We start from the raw sequence: 18,787 nt of genomic DNA, 5'->3' as shown, positions 1-18,787 counted from the left end.
TATCAGTGCTCAGCCGAAGGTTCCAGGGAGACCCTCTGTGTACCCTTCTCTCTCGATGTAGTCCCTGTATCATCTAGCTGCAGTGACCTGTCTTCCACCTAGGGAGGCTGCTGGTCTGTGCCAGGGTTCCTTCTCTTTGTGCTGCATCTTGGAAAGTTCCTCCAGGCGGGAATCTGGGGGTGTTGCAGCCCAAGAGGGCCATGCCAGTTCAAAGGCCAAAGAAGACAACAAGCATTTTCTGACACATGAACTTTTGTTTAGGGCTTACTTACAGGGTGAGAAGTTGTGGAGAGATCATGACGGCTCTCTCAGGCCAGGCAGGCATCACATTCGCAGGGAAGATGACCGAGCGATGCAAGAAGGGCAGAAAGGTCTTCCTAAGGGTGGGGGGAGCATAGATGCAGGAAATAGGTCATTCTGACCTGGGGGGTGGTGCAGCAAGGACTAGACTAACACTTGAACAATTGTATTTTGCTCTTTTTGTGAGACTAAGAGCCTCTCACTTCCTGCCTGCTTGCATAAAGTTACATTTTAAGGTCAATTTACCCTTTTTCTCTTTACTGGCTTAGAAAGACAATAGATTAAACATTCAGCTGCCTAGGTCATGCAGACTGCTGTGCACCAAAGATCTGCAGGCCTGTTTTGCTCAGGCCACGGGTTGCCACAGGGGGTAATCTAGGGCTCAGGTTGTTTGTTCCATTCGCACAGAGATCACTGTCCTGTGCTACCTGATGTCCAATGCCAGAAAACCATTGTTTCATATATTTATCCGATTTGTAGTTGTTTGAAGCTGGAGGGTAAGCCCAGTTCCTGCATCTCCATCTTGTCCAGAAGTAGAATTCCTAATCTTTTCTTTCTTTTTTCTTTTCTTTTTTTTCCTTTCTGGGCCACCTTTTTGCTCACAGATGGGGATTGCTTGCAAAATCCTCAAGTAGGGGTGCACCACTCCAGTTCTGCACAAATCGATCTGGTGCTGCAGTTTAACCCTGGGCGCCATGCGCAGGCGCGGCAGGGGCTCAGAGGCAGCTCAGCTTGATTGTCTTCATAGGAACACGTGAAATATTTTCTAAATATTGTTGGAGTGTGAACAACTAATAAAAGCATATTTATTTGTCTTCTGTTTTCCCCTCAGGGTGTAATGTAGTCATCGCATCCCGTAAATTTAATAGATTAAAATCTGCTGCAGACGAGTTGAGGGCCAGTCTGCCTTCCGGCAGTGAGGTTCAAGTTACTCCGATACAGTGCAACATCCGTAAAGAAGAGGAGGTAACGCTAATATATCCACATCATGTATTCATTCCATTTAATTTACAGTAATGGTTCCTAAAAGGACTGTGCCTCAGGTTCTCCTTTGCAGCTGTCTTAGATGAGGGTCACTAGAAGAAGAAAATTCCTACACAAAGGATTTATTGAGTGAATGGCTTCAAGAGAAGGGAAGGAAGAGAAGCAGGACAGGGAAGAGAAGCAAGGATGTGGTTTCAGCTAAAGACCACCTTTTGTGCCTTTTAAAACCTTCTTTAAGGTATTGCTTAGCTACAGCATCATTATATTTTATGTTGAGCTGGGAGTTTAAAAATTAATACAACTGAGGCCTGCCCCACTTAGGGGTAGATCCAGGCCCTTGGATCTATCTTGTTAAAATTACAGATTTAGCTTTATGAATGTGGGTATTAGAAACCGGTAAAGTATTCATTGGTATAGGATTTTTCAGGTTTATTCACTGCTGACTTCCTGCTCATTGGTTGTGGTATACAGTTTCTGCTTCATTGTATGAAATTGCTATCTGCCCTAGAACAAGTAAGCTGTCCAAGTAGCAAGTTAAGTTGTTAACTAGTTTTCTTTTTTTTTTTAATTTAATTTTATTGAGATTGTTGACATACCATACACTCATCCAAAGATCCAAAGTGCACAATCAATTTCCCATGGTACCATCATACAGCTGTGCATCCATCACCACGATTTTTTTTTAATTTTTAGGACATTTTCATTACGTTAGAAAAGAAATAAAGACAAAAAAAGAAAACTCAAATCCTCCGTTAACCCTAACCACTCCCCATCTCCATTATTGACTCATAGTATGCGTATAGTACATTTGTTACTGTAGATGAAAGAATGTTAAAATGCTACTAACTGTGGTACATAGTTTGCAATAGGTATATTTTTCCCTCTATACCCCTCTATTACTAACTTCTAGTTATAGTGTCATACATTTGTTCTAGTTCATGAAAGAGATTTCCAGTATTTGTACAGTTAATCACGGACATTATCCACCACAGGATTCACTGCTTTATACATTCAGATATTTTAACCTCCAACTTTCCTTCTGGTGACATACATGACTCTAAGCTTCCCGTGTCCACCGCATTCACACACCATTCAGCACTGTTAGTTATTCTCACAGTAACATTCTACCATCACCTCTATCCACTTCCAAACACTTAAGTTCACCCTCGTTGAACATTCTGCTCATAATAAACAACTGCTCCCCATTCTTTACCCTCATTCTATATCCTGGTAACTTATATTTCATGTCTATGAGTTTACATATTCTAATCAGTTCATATCAGTGAGGCCATACAATATTTGTCCTTATGTGTCTGACTTATTTCACTCAATATAGTGCCCTCAAGTTTTCTTTATCAACCCGTTTTTTTTTTTTTAATACGGTTTTGTTCACACATCATACTTTCCGTCCTAGGTAAACAATCAGTGGTTCCCTGTATAGTCATGTATTTATGTATTCACCACTGTCACCACTATCTATATAAGGACATCTCCATTTCTTCCACAAAGAAGGAGTATTGCTGACAGGGCTGCGCAGGAATGAGACACGGACACAAAGTTAAGAGTTAAGGGAGCAGGGGGCCCACTGCATCTCGTGCTAAGTGGACAACAATGCAGCCTTGCTCCAGCTATTTATTTCAGAAGATCAGGTGTATATGCTAAAGGTGCTCAGGTGGGGGAGAGCCCACCAGATATCTATGTTTACATCAGTTGTATTTACATCAGGTGCATACAATCTAGGTTTAAGACAATGGTAGTCACAAGACACATCTTTACAGGGCGGGCCTGCATGGCATCTATGCAGGTCTGTGGCTCAGCATTCTGAGCCACCACCCCAGATATGCCTCAGGCAACATGGAAGACTCAGTTCCCCACAAAGGAGGAAGAGTCAAAGAAGGTAGAGTGATAAAAGAGAAAAGAAAAGAAAAGAAAAGAAACGATTGCTAAAAAGCAACAAAAGGAAATACAGAATTAAACTAAAGTAGAATAAAAGAGTCAGAAAACAGTACCAATGCCAAGAATCCCATACCCTTCCCTTATGTCCCCCTCTTATAGACATTTGACTTTGGTATATTGTCTTTGTTACGTTAAAGAAAGCATAATACAATGTTTCTGTTAACTATAGTCTCTTGTTTGCATTGAATGTATTTTTTCCCCAGTACCCTCATTTTTAACATCTTGCAAGGTTGACATTCAGTTGTTCTACCTCATGTAAAAACATATTTGTACATTGTATCACAATTGCTGAGCACTCTAGGTTTCACTGAGTTATGCAGTCCCAGTCTTTATTTTTCCTCTTTCCTTCTGGTGTCCCACATGCTCCTAACCTTCCTCTTTCAAGCATACTCACAGTCATCTTTGTTCAGTGTACTTACATTGCTGTGCTACCATCACCCAAAATTGTGTTCCAAACCTCTTACTCCTGTCTTTTCCTTTCTGTCTGTAGTGCTCCCTTTAGTATTTCCTGTAGGGCAGATATCTTGTTCACAAACTCTCTCACTGTCTGTCAAAGAATATTTTAAACTCTTCCTCATATTTGAAGGGCAGTTTTGCCGGATATAGGATTCTTGGTTGGCGGTTTTTCTCTTTTAGTATCTTAAATATATCACACCACTTCCTTCTTGCCTCATGGTTTCTACTGAAAAATCCGCACATAGTCTTATCAAGCTCCCTTTTTATGTGGATTGCTTTTCTCTTGCTTTCAGGATTCTCTCTTTATCTTTTACGTTTGATAATCTGATTATTAAGTGTCTTGGCATAGGTTTATTCAGATCTATTCTGTTTGGGGTACGCTGTGCTTCTTGTATCTATAGTTTTATGTCTTTCATAAGAGATGCAAAATTTTCATTGATTATTTCCTCTATTATTGCTTCTGCCCCTTTTCTCTTCTCTTCTCCTTCTGGGACACTCAAGACATGTATATTCAAGCATTTCATGTTGTCATTCAGTTCCCTGATACATTGCTCATATTTTTCCATTCTTTTCCCTATCTGTTCTTTTGTGTGTAGGATTTCAGGTGTCTTGTTCTTGAGTTCCTGAGTGTTTTCTTCTGCCTCTTGAGATCTGCTGTTGTATGTCTCCATTGTGTTTTCATCTCTTGTGTTGTGCCTTTCATTTCCGTAGATTCTGCAGTTGTTTTTTCAAACTTTTGATTTCTACCTTATGTTCGCCCAGTATTTTCTTTTGCCATATCTTCCCTGAACTCGTTGATTTGGTTTTGGATTTGATTTAGCATATTTCTTTGAAAATCTTTAATTGATTGTTTCATTAAAGTGAAACAATATCTCAGCTTTCTTGATTTAGGTAGAAGTTTGTTCCTTTGACTGGGCCATATCTTTGCCCTTCCCAGTGTGGTTTGTAGTCCTCTGTTGTCTAGGCATCTGGCTTCCCTGGTTACCACAATCAGATTTTCCCAGACCAGAAAGATTCAGATCACAGAATGGGGTTAAATTCACTTCTCCCTTTGAGTGTGTCTTAGAGATTGACATACTTTCCTGTGAGGTCTCTAGCTGCTGTGCTTTTCCTAACGTGACCAGCAGGTGGCACCTGTCAGCCTGTCACTCCTGACTGGTGTAAGGAGGTGTGGCCCCTTTAGTTTCTGTTTTGGCTGTTTTCCCCCAAGCTCTGGGGTCTGAGTTCTGAATGGAAGGCGGTGGTAGAGCTGGGGTCCCACCTCCTTCCTTGTAGGGAAGATATACCCCCTAGGGAATTATCTTCTGCATTTGAATTGTTCTTTGTTTCTCTGACTCTGTTATCTCCAGCCCTGCCTGGGTCAGAGCCCTGTGAACTGAAAATGGCTGAGGCTCTCTCCACTGAGCCACTCAGGTTGATAGAGAGAAATAGGGAAAGAAAGCCACCTTTCAGAGCCAGCCCACGGTCCGCAAGTTTTGCCCATCAGCCAGAGATAGTACTTAGTCTTCTGGGCTCCCTTTCCCAAGAACAGGAGTTTTCTGGCTCTTTAAGGTCAATCGTCACTAAAAGCCTCTGTCTGCTTGTTATTTTTGTAGCTTGTATTCAGCAGTCCACATTTGTTATTTAAAACTCCAGTTGGAGCTGGGCTGAGCTATATTCGCTCACTCTGGGACTGCTGGTCTCTCCCATACCGAGATTTTGCAGCTCAGCCTGCCATGGGGAGGGGGGCTGCCCCCAGCACAGTTCTGCAGTTTCTACTTACAGATTTTATGCTGTGATCTTGGCCACTCCACCCCAATCCAGGCTAGCGCACGATGTGTGGACAGTCATGGTTGTCCCCCAGCAGTTATTCCAGATCATTTACTAGTTGTTCCTGGTTGTTTATTAGTTGCTCCAGGGGGCTAACTAAACTCTACTCTCTATGCCACCATCTTGCTCCTCAACCAGTTTACTTTTAATGTTTTCCTTTAGGTGAATAATCTGATCAAAACTACCTTAGAACTTCATGGTAAGATCAATTTCTTGGTAAACAATGGAGGAGGGCAGTTCCTGTCTCTGGCTGAGCACATCACTTCAAAAGGATGGCATGCTGTCGTTGAAACCAACTTGACGGGTACCTTCTACATGTGCAAAGCAGGCAAGTATGATCAGTAACCATGTGTCATCAACATTTACTGCCCTGATTTTCTTACACACCATATAGGAGTATAAATTGGCTCATTTCTGGATGGTAATTTGGCAGTATTCATAAAATGTGGAATTCTTTGATCATATCATTTTTATTTCTAGGAATTTTTCATGAGGAAATTAAACATCTATACAAAGATTTAGCCACAAAGTTGTCTCATAAAATTAGAGAAGACTCTTGCAGTTACCCTTTTTTTTTTTTTCAAATGAATCTTGTTAATCTGTTCTAAAGACTACCTTATTGATTCAGTCATGTCTTCAGGGAGAATACCAGACACAGAGTATCCATGCTTTCTACAACTAACTAACTTTCATGTATAGTCTTTGGAGTAAAGGTTAAATTTCATAGGTGGTAATGTTAAACTCCCGAAGTTAAATAACTCAAGTGTTCCTATACAAGCTATGTAAGGCTTGTTTTTGATGATAAGTTGTAGAACAAGTATAACTCTGATTGAAAGTATGTTCACTCCAATATGGATTAGACATTATATTCTTAGTATTACTAAGTCAAAGGTTTTGCAAATATTCCCAGACTTCATCTTTATCTAAGTAGCAGTATAAAGCTATGAATTAGTTGTCATACAGAAGTGAGTGCTACAGTGGAGAGACCCAGAAAAACAGGAACTTAAGTAAGATAGAAATTTATTTCTCCCTAACATAAAAATTTCAGGTAGATACTCTATGGATAGTATGGCAGTTTCATAAACATTAGGGACTGAGGATTCTTATTGCCCTACTATTCTTGACATGTAGATTCCATCTCATGGCCCAAGATGACCGCTCCCACTCCTGCCATTATATCTGCATTCCAGAAAGCAAGAATGGGAGAAAAGAGCTCACTCATTCCTTTTACAAGCATCATATGGCAGTAGCACTAGTATGTTTATATATACTCATTAGCTAGAACTCAGTTAAATGATTATACCTAGCTGCAGGGAGGCTAGGAAATAACCTTCCTTGCAAATGGGCAGCTATGTGCCCAACTACAAATTCTATTTCTCTATAAGAAGGGAAGAATAAATATTGAGGGATAACTAATAGTTTCTATGCCAAGCTTCATAGCTCAAAGTTTTGATTATTTCTGGCATTCAAGTTAACAGTCTCTCACCACCCTCAGGTTCATCAGTAATAACCTTAATTAGAAGTCTGTAGAGTCTAGATTCAGCTATGGGTTTTCTAGGTATACTGTTATATCATCTAAAATAACCATTGTATTTCCTTGAGTCAAAGACACCGTCAATTGTAAAATGCATCATAATTTCAAATATCGTCAAGAATGTAAAAACATAACCCTGGTAATTATAATTGTAAGAAGCCATCAACTGTGATATCCCAACTTATGCAATGTGAGAACAATGTGAAAAAAACTGTTTTGGATTTGAAAAATTTAATGTCTTTGTTTCTACTGGTTTTACCACCTTTTTTTTCTGTGATGTATTATGAATTGGCAAGAACTTAGAGAAAATCATTTACATAATAATGGGAAGGTATATTAGTCAGGGTTCTCTAGGGAAACAGAAACAGCAGGAGATACCTGTAAATAGTATGAGATTTTATAAAGGTGTCTCACACAACTGTGGGGATGCATGAGTCCAAATTCCATAAGGGAGGATGCATTGGTCCAAATTCCGTAGGGCAGGCCATGACCTGACAACTCTGATGAAGGTCTTTGATGAATTCCCCAGGAGAGCCTGGCTGGCCAAAGCAGAGTCAAAAGTTCTGTCTCCTGTCTGCTGAAACTATCACCTCCTCTTTAAAGGTCTTCCATTGATTAGATTTAACATCTCTCACTGCAGTAGACACTCCCCTTGGCTGACTGCAGATGTAATTAACCATAGATGCCATCAATGTACAGATAATTTAAGTCCACAAAATGTCCTCACAGCAAGAGATAGGCCGGTGCTTGTTTGACCAGACAGCTGGGCACTGTCACCTGGCCAATTTGACAGATGAACCTAATCACCACAGTAGGCATCCTTATTTTTGCTTAAGTTTTTAATAGGAATGGGTATTGAATTATTCTCTTATCTTTAAATTCTGAACACTCACATTTCTACTGAAGGGTGTCCTGAGGTACATCTCTAGCATTTTCTTGATTTGTATGAATAGAACTGGTGTCTAAATATAAAACAGGGCATCCAAAAGGAAAAAATATTTAGGAATAAAGTTAACAAAAGAAGTGTAAGGCTTGGATGCTGAAAACTACAAAACATTGCTAAGAGAAAATAAAGCAGATCTAAATAAATGGAAAGACATTCCGTATTTGTGGATTGGAAAACTTAATATTGTTAAGATGGCAGTTCTTCCCAAATTGATCTGTAGATTCAGAGCAATCCCTATCAATTTTTGCAGATTGTTATGATGATTGCCTTAGTTTACCAGGCTGATATAGCACATACCACACAGTGGGTTGAATTAACAGCAAGGATTTATTGGCTCATAGTTTTGGGGGCTAGAAGTCCCAGATCAGGTTTTGTCAAGACCATGCCTTCTCCTCTAAGGCTAGGGTTCTGGTGCTGGCTTGCCGCAGTCCTTGGGGTCCTTGGCTTGCATCTCTGCCTCCCATCACACAGCAATCTCTCTCTCCCTGGGTCTGCTCTTCCAGTTTCCCCTGACTTCTTGCTTTTGGCTCCTGTGCAGACTTCTCTAACCTCTGGCTTCCTGTTTCTTCTCTTTGTAAGGTCTCCAGTAGTATGGAATAATACCCCCTCATTCAGTTGGGCCATAATTTAACTAAAAATAACATTTTGAAGGTTTGGAGCTACATGTACCCCAGAAAAACATGTTCTTAATCTTAATCCATTCCTGTGGGTAGGATCTTACCCACTGTAACTAGGATCTTTTGATGAGGTTACTTAAGTTAAGGTGCGGCCCATCTCAATCAAGATGGGTCTGCCTTTTATAAGCAGATTGAAATTCAGACACACAGGCAGAAAGCCAAGAGAAGTAAGAAGCTGAAATTGAGCAGAACCTGGAAGAGAATGGAGAGGCCAGGAGAGGCCACCGTGTGCATTGATTGCCATGTGACAGGACCCAGTGACCAAGGATTGCTGGCAGCCAGCCCCAGAACGCCACAGTCTTTGGGGAGAAAGCATCTCCTTGATGATGCTTTGATTTGGACTTTTTCCTGGCCTCAATACCATGAGCCATTAAATTTCCATAGTTTAAGTCATCCCTGTGCATGGCATTTGCTTGAGCAGACAAGGAAACTAAAACAAACATCTTCAGTAGGTTCTATTTACAAGGAGTTAACATCTTAAGAACACGTCTCTTTTGGGGTACATATTTCAATCTACCACACTGATCCTAAAATATATATGGAAGTGCAAAGGACCCAGAATTACCAAAACAGTTTTGCAAAAGGAGAAAGTTGGAGCTTATACTTCCCAAATTCAAATCTTCTGTAATCTGAACAGTATGGACTGATGTAAGGATAGATGTATAAATCAATGGAATAGAATTGAAAGTCCAGAAGTAAATCCTTACATTTTTGGTAAATAGATTTCCATCAAAGTTACCAAGATAATTTGATGGGGAAAAGATAGTCTTTTCAGCAAATAGTGCTGGGACGTCCAGATATCATGTACAAAATGAAATTTACATCACCAAAAGCATGATCCATAAAATAAAAAATTGATCAGCTTGACTTAAACAAAATTAAAAATTTTTGCGCTTTAGAAGACACCAGTAAGTAAATGAAAAGATAGTTCACAGACTGTGAGAAATTATTTCCAATCTATCTATCTGGTAAAGTCCTTGTATCAGAATATACAAAAAACTCTTAATCAATATAATAAGAAAACAACCCAATTAAAAAAAAAGCAAAAGATTCGAATAGATATTTCTCCTAAGAAAATATACAAGTTGCCAATAAGCACATGAAAAGATGCTCGACATCATTAGTCATTAGGAAAATGCAAATCAAAACCACAGTGAGATACCACTTCACACCTGCTTGCTGGGGCATCTGCCAGCCCTTGCCTACCCTCCACCTCCTCTTCTATTGTATTAATTGTGTTAGGATGCTTCAGTTTGTTTCCGTTCCACAACCTGGGTGTGATGCTAGTTTTAATGAAAAAGTCTGAACAGACCTTAAATCCAAAACTAGGAACCAGCAGCCCCAGATTAGTCATGTTTCACAGAGCAGGGAACTCAGGGGCAGGACACCTCACCCTGGGGTAGATAAATACCTGCCTTGGACAGCACAGATTTGTGTCTCGTCTCTTAACATGAGGTGGGGCATGCGGAACTGCCATCCACCTGAGCAGTTTGGCCCCCTTGGGGGACCAGCCATGATGGGCTCTCTTACCCTGCTCTTTTGGACCCTTTATACTGTGTAAGTAATAAGGCGGTCATTTTCTCAAAGTTTCTGTTGTACCTGAGCCTGTGTTCCCTCAACGTCCTGTGTAGCAATTCGCTCTACACCATTAGAGTACCTGTAATCAAAAAGTCAGACAATAGTGGTGTGGAGAAACCGGACTCTCATACTTTGCTGGTGGGAACGTAAAACTGTGCAGCCACTTTGGAAAACTGGCAGTTTCTTAAAAAGTTAAACATAGACTTACCATATGACTCAGTGTTTCCATTCCTAGGCACCTACCCATAAGAAATGAAAACATATCCAAATATAGACTTGTGTGTAGCATTATTCGTAATAGCCAAAAAGTGGAATCTATCCAAATGTTTATCAGCTGGTGAAGGGATAAACAAAGTATAGCATATCTATACAATGGAATACTATTCGGCAATAAAAAGAAACTTGAGAACATCACGCTAAGTGAAAGAAGCCAGGCATAAAAGATCACATATTTGATATGATTCCATTTATATGAAATGTCCAGAAAAGGCAAATTTGTAGAAACAGAAAGTAGATGAGTGTGTGCCTGGAGCTGGGTGTGGGCTACAAGTGGGCATGAGGGAACTTTTGGGGGTGATGGAAATGTTCTAAACTGGATTGTGGTGATGGTTGCACAACTCTGTATTTAGTAAAAATAATTAAATTATACATTTAAAATAGTTGAATTTTATGATTGTGAATTACACCTCAATGCATCTTTTTATGAAAAAGAAGTGTAAACTAGATCTTTAAAAATATTAAATGGTAGTGTGTGAGAACAGGGGATCAGAGAAGTGTCAGTCTGTTATTTAATATGATTGTTGCTTGTCTGTATCCTACAGCTTACAACTCCTGGATGAAAGAGCACGGAGGATCTATTGTCAATATCACTGTGCTTTCTAAAAATGGATTTCCGACAGCTGCGTAAGAATTTTTATCTTTCTTACTCTGTCTTTGGCTTTTGCCCTCTGAGTGGGGGAAAGTGAGATAGGGAAAACTCCTTAAATCAAGACCACCAATCCCTTCAGTGAGTTGTAATCTCAATACTTAGCATTTTCTTTTATTTGAACTTCAAAATTGTATTTCTAAAATATTTTCATTCAGATCAGGGTTGCCAGATATACCAAGAAAAGAGAATAAATAATTGTATAGTATAAGATTGTCCCAAATATTGCATGGGGCATATTTATCCCAAAAATTATTCATTGTTTATCTGAAACTCAGTTTTAACTGGAGGTCCTGTGTTTTATCTGGCAGCTCTAATCCAGATGTTGCTAATCTACACTGGCCATCAGTGTCTGGGGACAGCTTCTTTGTTAAGGTGTGTGTGTGTGTTAATTTAGATTTGATTAGCATGAATATACCTATTCAGTTTCAGACAGGACTGCTAAATTGTTCCTCCTAATCCATAACCCAGAAAATTTTCCAAAACTTTCTTAGATTTTATACTTCTAATAACCACCCTATTATCGAATTCCATTACCGTGCTCACTTCCTGTATTGTTCAGGACTCTCTGAGCTAATATGGGATAGAAATAAAAGTCATACTGACTTAAGTAAAAATCTAGGTCTTAAAAGCTGCCAAAAGAAAAGGACATTTTCTGTACTGAAGCAGATTTCTCATCAGAAACAATGAAAATTAGAAGAACAATGGAGCAACATCTTTAAAGTATTGACAGGAAAAATAACAACAACAACAAAAAACAACCAAAAACCTGGCATTTTTTCCTCCATTGAAATCATATCTTTCAAGAACAAAGGTGAAATAATTTTTCAAATGTACAAAATCTGAAAGAATTCATCACTAGCAGTCTTATATTAAGGCAATCCAACTAAAGTTGCTAAGTAAGTAATCTGTCTTCTCCCCACTGATTTCAAATATGCTTGGATGGAAGTATTTTCTGAATTAATTTTGTAAGTTAATTCTTCCACTTTGGATTAGCTTATACATGGTTCTGAGGGCCTTGAAATCAGAATTTTCTAGGCCATAGTATTGCTGCCTCTTCTGCAAGTGGCCCTTTATAGATGCAGACCAAAATATTTTGAACCTCTATCTGGAAATATATTAAAATTTATTTAAATTTTGTTGTGTCTAGAAATTCTGTTGATAATATTTTTAGCTTGCTATCTGAATTTCATATCTCCTATTACCTAAAATTGATTTCAAAATAGCCACACACTTGTAACTTTCAAAATTACCAATTTGTTTATTGTCCTCCATAATAAAAAGTTCTTAAAAATATTTATGTTGTGCACATGGTGATTTGGAGTACCTCATGTGGGCCTAAGCAATGTGAGATTTATTTGACCATCAGATAGCTGGGATTTAGCTTTAATATTGAAGGACCCAGTTCTTTTTCCCCATTGTTTAGGCAGAGACTCAACAAGAAAGAGACTCATAACAATAATGTGCTTGTGGGGCTTTGCCAAGTCATTGACACTCATGTCATTTTAGGTAATGAGAGAATATTCAAAGCAAGCTGATTGTAATGTTTATATTTTATCTTTAAAAGGCATAGTGGAGCTGCAAGAGAAGGTGTTTACAACCTCACCAAAACCTTAGCTTTGGAGTGGGCCAGCAGTGGAGTAAGGATCAATTGTGTTGCGCCTGTAGGTAAACCACTCTATCTGAAAGCTGTAGAAAAATTGTGCTCTTCTGATTCCATTTGTGTTCTAGATAGAGGTATTTGTTATGAGCATGTGCATTATGAAAGACTGACTTTACAAAATACATAAAATCAGAAAGTCCAATGGTGCATTACAAAAGTATTCTTTGACTTGCAACCAGATTGTAAGACGGTTAAATTAATTCTCAGTCCTGCCTGTATATTAGAATTTATTTGAACTATCTGTGAAACATTTTAAAAATAGTGATATATGAGCTTTACTCCAAACTATGGGATTGAGGCATTTGTATTTTTGAAAATGTCCTGGGAAATGCAAAGGCAAGTAAGTGAAGGTTGAGAACCATGGCTTTAAAGAGTGAACTTTCCCAAATTATTTTGGTATTTCTTTGTATATCATTAATCCTTTACTAGGAAAGAGAGAAAGTCAGGAAGTTAAAGTCAAAGAGCAACTTGAAATCAAAAGAAAATTTCCCTGAAATATAATGTAATTGATTGAAAAAAATCACAATATAGTCAACTTCAAAAAGTATCATTTTCATCAAGTAAGGTGTTTTAGTTTTCCTCATTGCTAAAGCAAATACCATACAATGGATTGGCTTAAACAGTGGCTCACAGTTTTGAGGCTAGGAGAAGTGCAAATCAAGGCGTCATCAAGGTGATGCTTTCTTCCCGAAGACTGGCATTCTGGGGCCTGGCCCTGGGATCCTCTGTCACATGGCAAGGCACATGGCGGCCTCTCCTGGCCTCTCCCTGCCTCTCCCTTCACTTCTGGGTTCCACTGATTTTCAGCTTCTGGCTGCTTCCTCTGTGGCTTTCTATCTATCTGAATTTCATTCTGCTTGTAAAGGTAAAGTAGGATCCAGACCCATCCTGATTGAGTTGGGCCACACCTTAACTGAAGTAACCTCATCAGAAGGTCCTACTTGCAAAGCATCCATACCCACACGTTTGTCTGGGATACATAGCTCCACGTCACCACATGAGCTATCACTTAAGCTCCCATGGATATGACATACTGGCCATATACTACAAAAGAGACATTAAGTATCTCACTCATCCTGCAAAATTCAGCTCAAATTCCACTTCCTCTGTGATGTTTCCTGGTCATTGTTAAGATAGTAATCATCTTTCCATCTGAAACTCTACAACATCTATGAATATTATCTATAGATCTATCTAAATACTATCTCTCTGTATTATTTATCCATGCTGCTTAATAGGAACTAAATATGAACTGACTTGTTGAAGTTAGTAGGGAAGTCTCTTCTCTAACAGGCTCCTGGAAGCTTCAGAGACTTATCCCTTCATTTCCCACAGATGACATTACTTTACCCACATTACACTCAAATAATTTATAGTATAAATTAAAAATAGTTCCATTCATAATGTTGATACCTGGGAGTACTAGCCTCCAAAAGTGCATTTATTGAAAGCCTTTAATGGTATGAAAGCATCTTAGGCACAATACTGATTCATCTTTGTCCTCCAGAGATTTTTTTAGGTTTAATGTCTAAACCTTAGCATACTTATAGAAGATTTCATCCTTTTTAAATAAAAGGTTACATTTGCTTGATTGGAAGCCATCCTATCTCCCCATTATCATTTGGAGTAATTAATACTGCCAAATGTTCCTCATCTTACTTTCTTCTTCCCCCTTCCCCATAACCTTGTTGTAATTGTGAGCCAATAACACACAAAATAGCCTGTGTTACACATTTTTGAGTAATTTTCCTGGCTTAATTATAAGCCCTTGAGAGCTAGTGAAAGGTAAATAATTCTTAAGCAATTGAAATTTTATTTATATTGAATTCAGATGTTTTATTTGTGATTTCACTGTAGGTGAAAACCAAGAAAATATTGTATTTTCTAAGTCTCACATAGCTATTTCCCAGTCTCCCATTCTAAAGCAGAGATGCCTAGTAGAAGATGAAATAGACAGTTGCCCCTGTCCTGTTGTTCCCAGTAAGTGCCTCTCTGATCTACTCATAATTATGCACTTCAGAAACCAAGTCTTTAAAAAAAAAAAAAAAAATCCAGGGCTTGGCCAGTTATCAAGGGAAAGGTCATAAACTGAGCATTCAGGTAATCATTTTTTGAATAGAGGTGGACTATACTTCTTTGACAATACTGAGAAAAATTAGTATTAGAAATGTTAATTTTTATATTAAATTTAAGTCACATAAATTTTGGTGTTGGTTGATAGGTTGTTTTGGTATTTTTACAATTAAAGTTTTTATTTTATCTGCTTTATTTTGATTCTGTTTTCTTTTCAAACATAGGGATCAATTTATTCCCAGTCTGCTTTTGACAACTATGGTGAGTTGGCAAGTGATCTGTTTCCCAGGCTGTTTCACAAAATACCAGCTAAAAGACTTGGAGTTCCTGAGGAGGTATTGTATATTTCTAGTATGGCTTAGAATTACTTTGTTTTGTACTTTGGAAATTTGCAATGTTTGATGTCCCTTTGTGTGTCATCTGATTGTCTGATAGAGATTATTTTTCCCAGTGCCTCCAAACTATTTCCCAAGTGCATTCTGGCTTTTCAGGAATATCCTGGTAATGCATTGGTGTTGTTTTGTAACTTTTTATTTTGAAATGCTTTCAAACTTACAGGACAGTTACAAAAATAATACAAACCCCATATTAACCCTTCCCCCTGATACCCAGACCCACCAATTTTAACACTTTTCCGCATTTGCCATACTATTCTATCATCCTATCCGTTTATCTGTCTTTCTACCTGCCTGTCTACCTGCCTGTCTGTGTGTCTATCTATTTATAAACCCATTTTCTGAACACTTAAGTGTAGGTTGTATACATCATGCTCCTTGAACACTTAATACTGCCATGTACATTTCCTAAGAACAAGGCTATTCACTCATGTAACCACTTTAAGTGCAGTTATCAAGTTCAAGAAATTTAACATTGATGTAAAGCTTTACAGTCTATATTCCAATTTTTTAATATGTTCCAGTAACATCACTTTGAGGCTTTTCTACTCCCTTGTTAGATCACATCCAGTATCATGTATTGCATTTAATTGTCATTGTCTCTTTAGTTGCTCTTTTTTTTTTTTTCTAAATTGTGGGGACATATATACAACATAAACTTTCCCATCTCAACCACTCCCAAGCATAACATTCACTGGGATTAATCACATTTACAATATTGCAGTATGCTGCACCACCTTCCATTACTAAAACTTTCCCATCTCCCCAAACAGAAGCCCTACACCCATTATGCATTAACTCCCCATTCTCCCTGCCCCTCAACTCTGGCAATCTGTATTCTGATTTCTATAAGCTTGCATATTTGCTGATATTGTCTTTGTAGTTTCCATGGGACTTAAATTTAACATCCTAAATCTGTAACAGTCTCATTTGCTTTGATATCAAATTAACTTCAATAGTATCCATAAACTATGTTCCTATACCCCATTATCCCCCCACCTTTATATAGTTCATGTTGCAAATCACGTTTATACATTATGAGTCTAAAACCATTGATTTATTGTTACACTTTATGCATTTGCCCTTTAGATTCTGTAGGAAGTAAAAAGTGGAGTTACAAACAAAAAATTCGTTAGCACTAGCATTTATATTTACGCATGTTGTTACCCTCACTGGAGATCTTTATTTCTTACTGGGGCTTCCATCTATTGTCTGTTCTCCTTTCCTTTTAACCTACAGCATTCTCTTTAGCTTCTCCTTAGGGCCTGTTCTGATTTGCTAATGCTGCCATTTTGCAAAATACCAGAAATGGATTGGACTTTATAAAGGGGGGTTATTTGGTTACAAAGTTACAGTCTTAAGGCCATAAAGTGTCCAAGGTAAGGCATCACAAGGGGTACCTTCACTGAAGAAAGGCCGTGGGCCTCTGGAAAACCTGTTAGCTGGGAAGGCATGTGACTGGCATCTGTTTGCTCCCAGGTTGTTTCAAAATGGCATTCTCCAAAGTGTTGCTCTTGGGGCATTTTGTCCTCTCTTAGCTGCAGCTCTTCTTCAAAATGTCACTTTCAGTTGCTCTGAGTTCCCTCTGTGAACTCCTTTATATGACTCCAGTGATCCAATTAACACCCACCCTGAATGGGTGGAGTACCACCTCCATGGAAATTATCCAATCAAACATTTCACTCACAGTTGATTGAGTCACATCTCCATGGAAACACTCAATCAAAGGATTCCAATCTAATTAACACTAACATATCTGTCTCCATAAGATTGCGTTAAAGAATGTGGAGTTTTGTGGGACATAATACATCCAAACTGGCACAGGGCCTGTCTAGTGGTGACGAACTTCCTTGGCTTTTGTTTATCTGGTTATGTCTTAATCTCTCCTTCATTTTTGCAAGACAGTTTTACTAGATATAAAATTCTTGGGTGGAAATATTTTTGCTTTCAGCACCTTAAATATGTCATCCCATTGCCTTCTTGCCTCATGGTTTCTGGTAAGAAATTGGCACTTAATCTTATTGAGGCTCCCTTGTATGTGACACATTGCTTCTCTCTTTTGGCTTTCAGAATTCTCTCTTTATCTTTGGCATTTGACAGTTGGATGGTAATATTACACGATGTGGGTCTATTTCCTGTTTGGAGTTTGTTGAATATTTTGGATAGTGTCTGGTTTGAATCTGTTATGTACTCCATAAAAGGCCATGTTCTTTAGTGCAGTCTTGTGGGGACAGACCTATTGTGGGTGGGACTTTAGATTAGGTTCTTTGCGTGGAGACATGACCCACCCAATTGAGGGTGAGACCTTTTGATTTAATCATTTCCATGGAGGTGTGAACCCACGCAGTCAAGGTGGGTCTTGATTACTTTACTGGAGTCCTTAAGAGAGCTCAGGGGCCAACACAGACCCAGGCACTTGGCTGCAGACAGAAGTAAAGTGCAGTCTTGTGGGGACAGACCTATTGTGGGTGGGACTTTAGATTAGGTTGTTTGCGTGGAGACATGACCCACCCAGTTGAGGGTGAGACCTTTTGATTTAATCATTTCCATGGAGGTGTGAACCCACGCAGTCAAGGTGGGTCTTGATTACTTTACTGGAGTCCTTAAGAGAGCTCAGGGGCCAACACAGACCCAGGCACTTGGCTGCAGACAGAAGGATGTTTGGAGATGCTAAGCTAAGAGGTGAAGCCCAGAGTTTGCCCTGGAGAAGCTAAGAAAGGACCCCTAGATGCTTAGAGAGAAATGCCCCAGGATTACAAACAAGGACGCACAGGAGCTGGAGAGAGAAGCTAAGAGAGACAGAAGCCCAGAGACATTTTGGAGAAAGCCACTTTGAAACACAACCCGGGAGCAAAGGACCAGTGGACGCCAGCCACATGCCTTCCCAGTTGACAGAGGTGTTCCAGACGCCATTGGCTTTTCTTCGGTGAAGGTATCCTCTTGTTGATGCCTTGGTTTGGACACTTTTGTGGCCTTAAACTATAGATTTGTAACCTAATAAATCCTTTATAAAAGCCAATCCATTTCTGGTATTTTGCATAATGGCAGCTTTAGCAAACCAGAACAGATGAGTATATTCATGTCTTTCAGTAAGTCTGAGAAGTTTTCAGCCATTATTTCTTTGAATATTCTCTCTGCTCCCTTCTCTCTTTCTTTTCCTTCTGGGACTCCTACAATGCATGTACAGTGCTTGATGTTGTACCACATATTCCTCAGGCTCTGTTCACTTTTCTTCATTCTTCTTTCTGCTCTGCAGATTGAATGATTTCAATTGTCTTATCTTCAAGTTCATGGATCCTTTACTCTGCCACCTCCAATCTGCTATTGAACTGCTCTAGGGAATTTTAAATTTCTGTTAGTGGTCTTCAGCTCTGTTTGGTACCTTTTCATAGTTTTCATCTCTATATTGATATTCTCTTTGTGCTCCTCTGTTGTTTTCCTGATTTCCTTTAGTTTTTTTGTCCATGTTTTTCTTTAGCTCTTTAAGCATA

At 38.9% G+C, this 18,787-nt stretch overlaps 1 protein-coding gene and 1 non-coding gene across 2 annotated transcripts in view; one reads left to right on the top strand and one right to left on the bottom strand.

Annotated features, from left to right (window-relative positions):
• The first annotated feature begins 352 nt into the window (after positions 1-352).
• The window catches only part of PECR (peroxisomal trans-2-enoyl-CoA reductase), a 43,054-nt gene continuing 24,619 nt past the window's right edge, over positions 353-18,787 (top strand). The window contains exons 1-6 of the mRNA XM_037848669.1: positions 353-383; positions 1,133-1,266; positions 5,668-5,833; positions 11,062-11,143; positions 12,733-12,829; positions 15,126-15,236. Of these exons, the coding sequence (XP_037704597.1) occupies positions 353-383; positions 1,133-1,266; positions 5,668-5,833; positions 11,062-11,143; positions 12,733-12,829; positions 15,126-15,236 (621 nt within the window). The remainder of the gene's footprint in view (positions 384-1,132; positions 1,267-5,667; positions 5,834-11,061; positions 11,144-12,732; positions 12,830-15,125; positions 15,237-18,787) is intronic.
• On the bottom strand, positions 891-1,029 carry LOC119545040. The gene has a single exon (XR_005219020.1). It is a non-coding gene; the product is annotated as a small nucleolar RNA SNORA76 (small nucleolar RNA).

This window comes from Choloepus didactylus, chromosome 9 (genome assembly GCF_015220235.1).
Source record: "Choloepus didactylus isolate mChoDid1 chromosome 9, mChoDid1.pri, whole genome shotgun sequence".
Classification (NCBI taxonomy): domain Eukaryota; kingdom Metazoa; phylum Chordata; class Mammalia; order Pilosa; family Megalonychidae; genus Choloepus; species Choloepus didactylus.
Note: the sequence above shows the minus strand (reverse complement) of the source record. Positions and strands in the feature narration are given on the sequence as shown.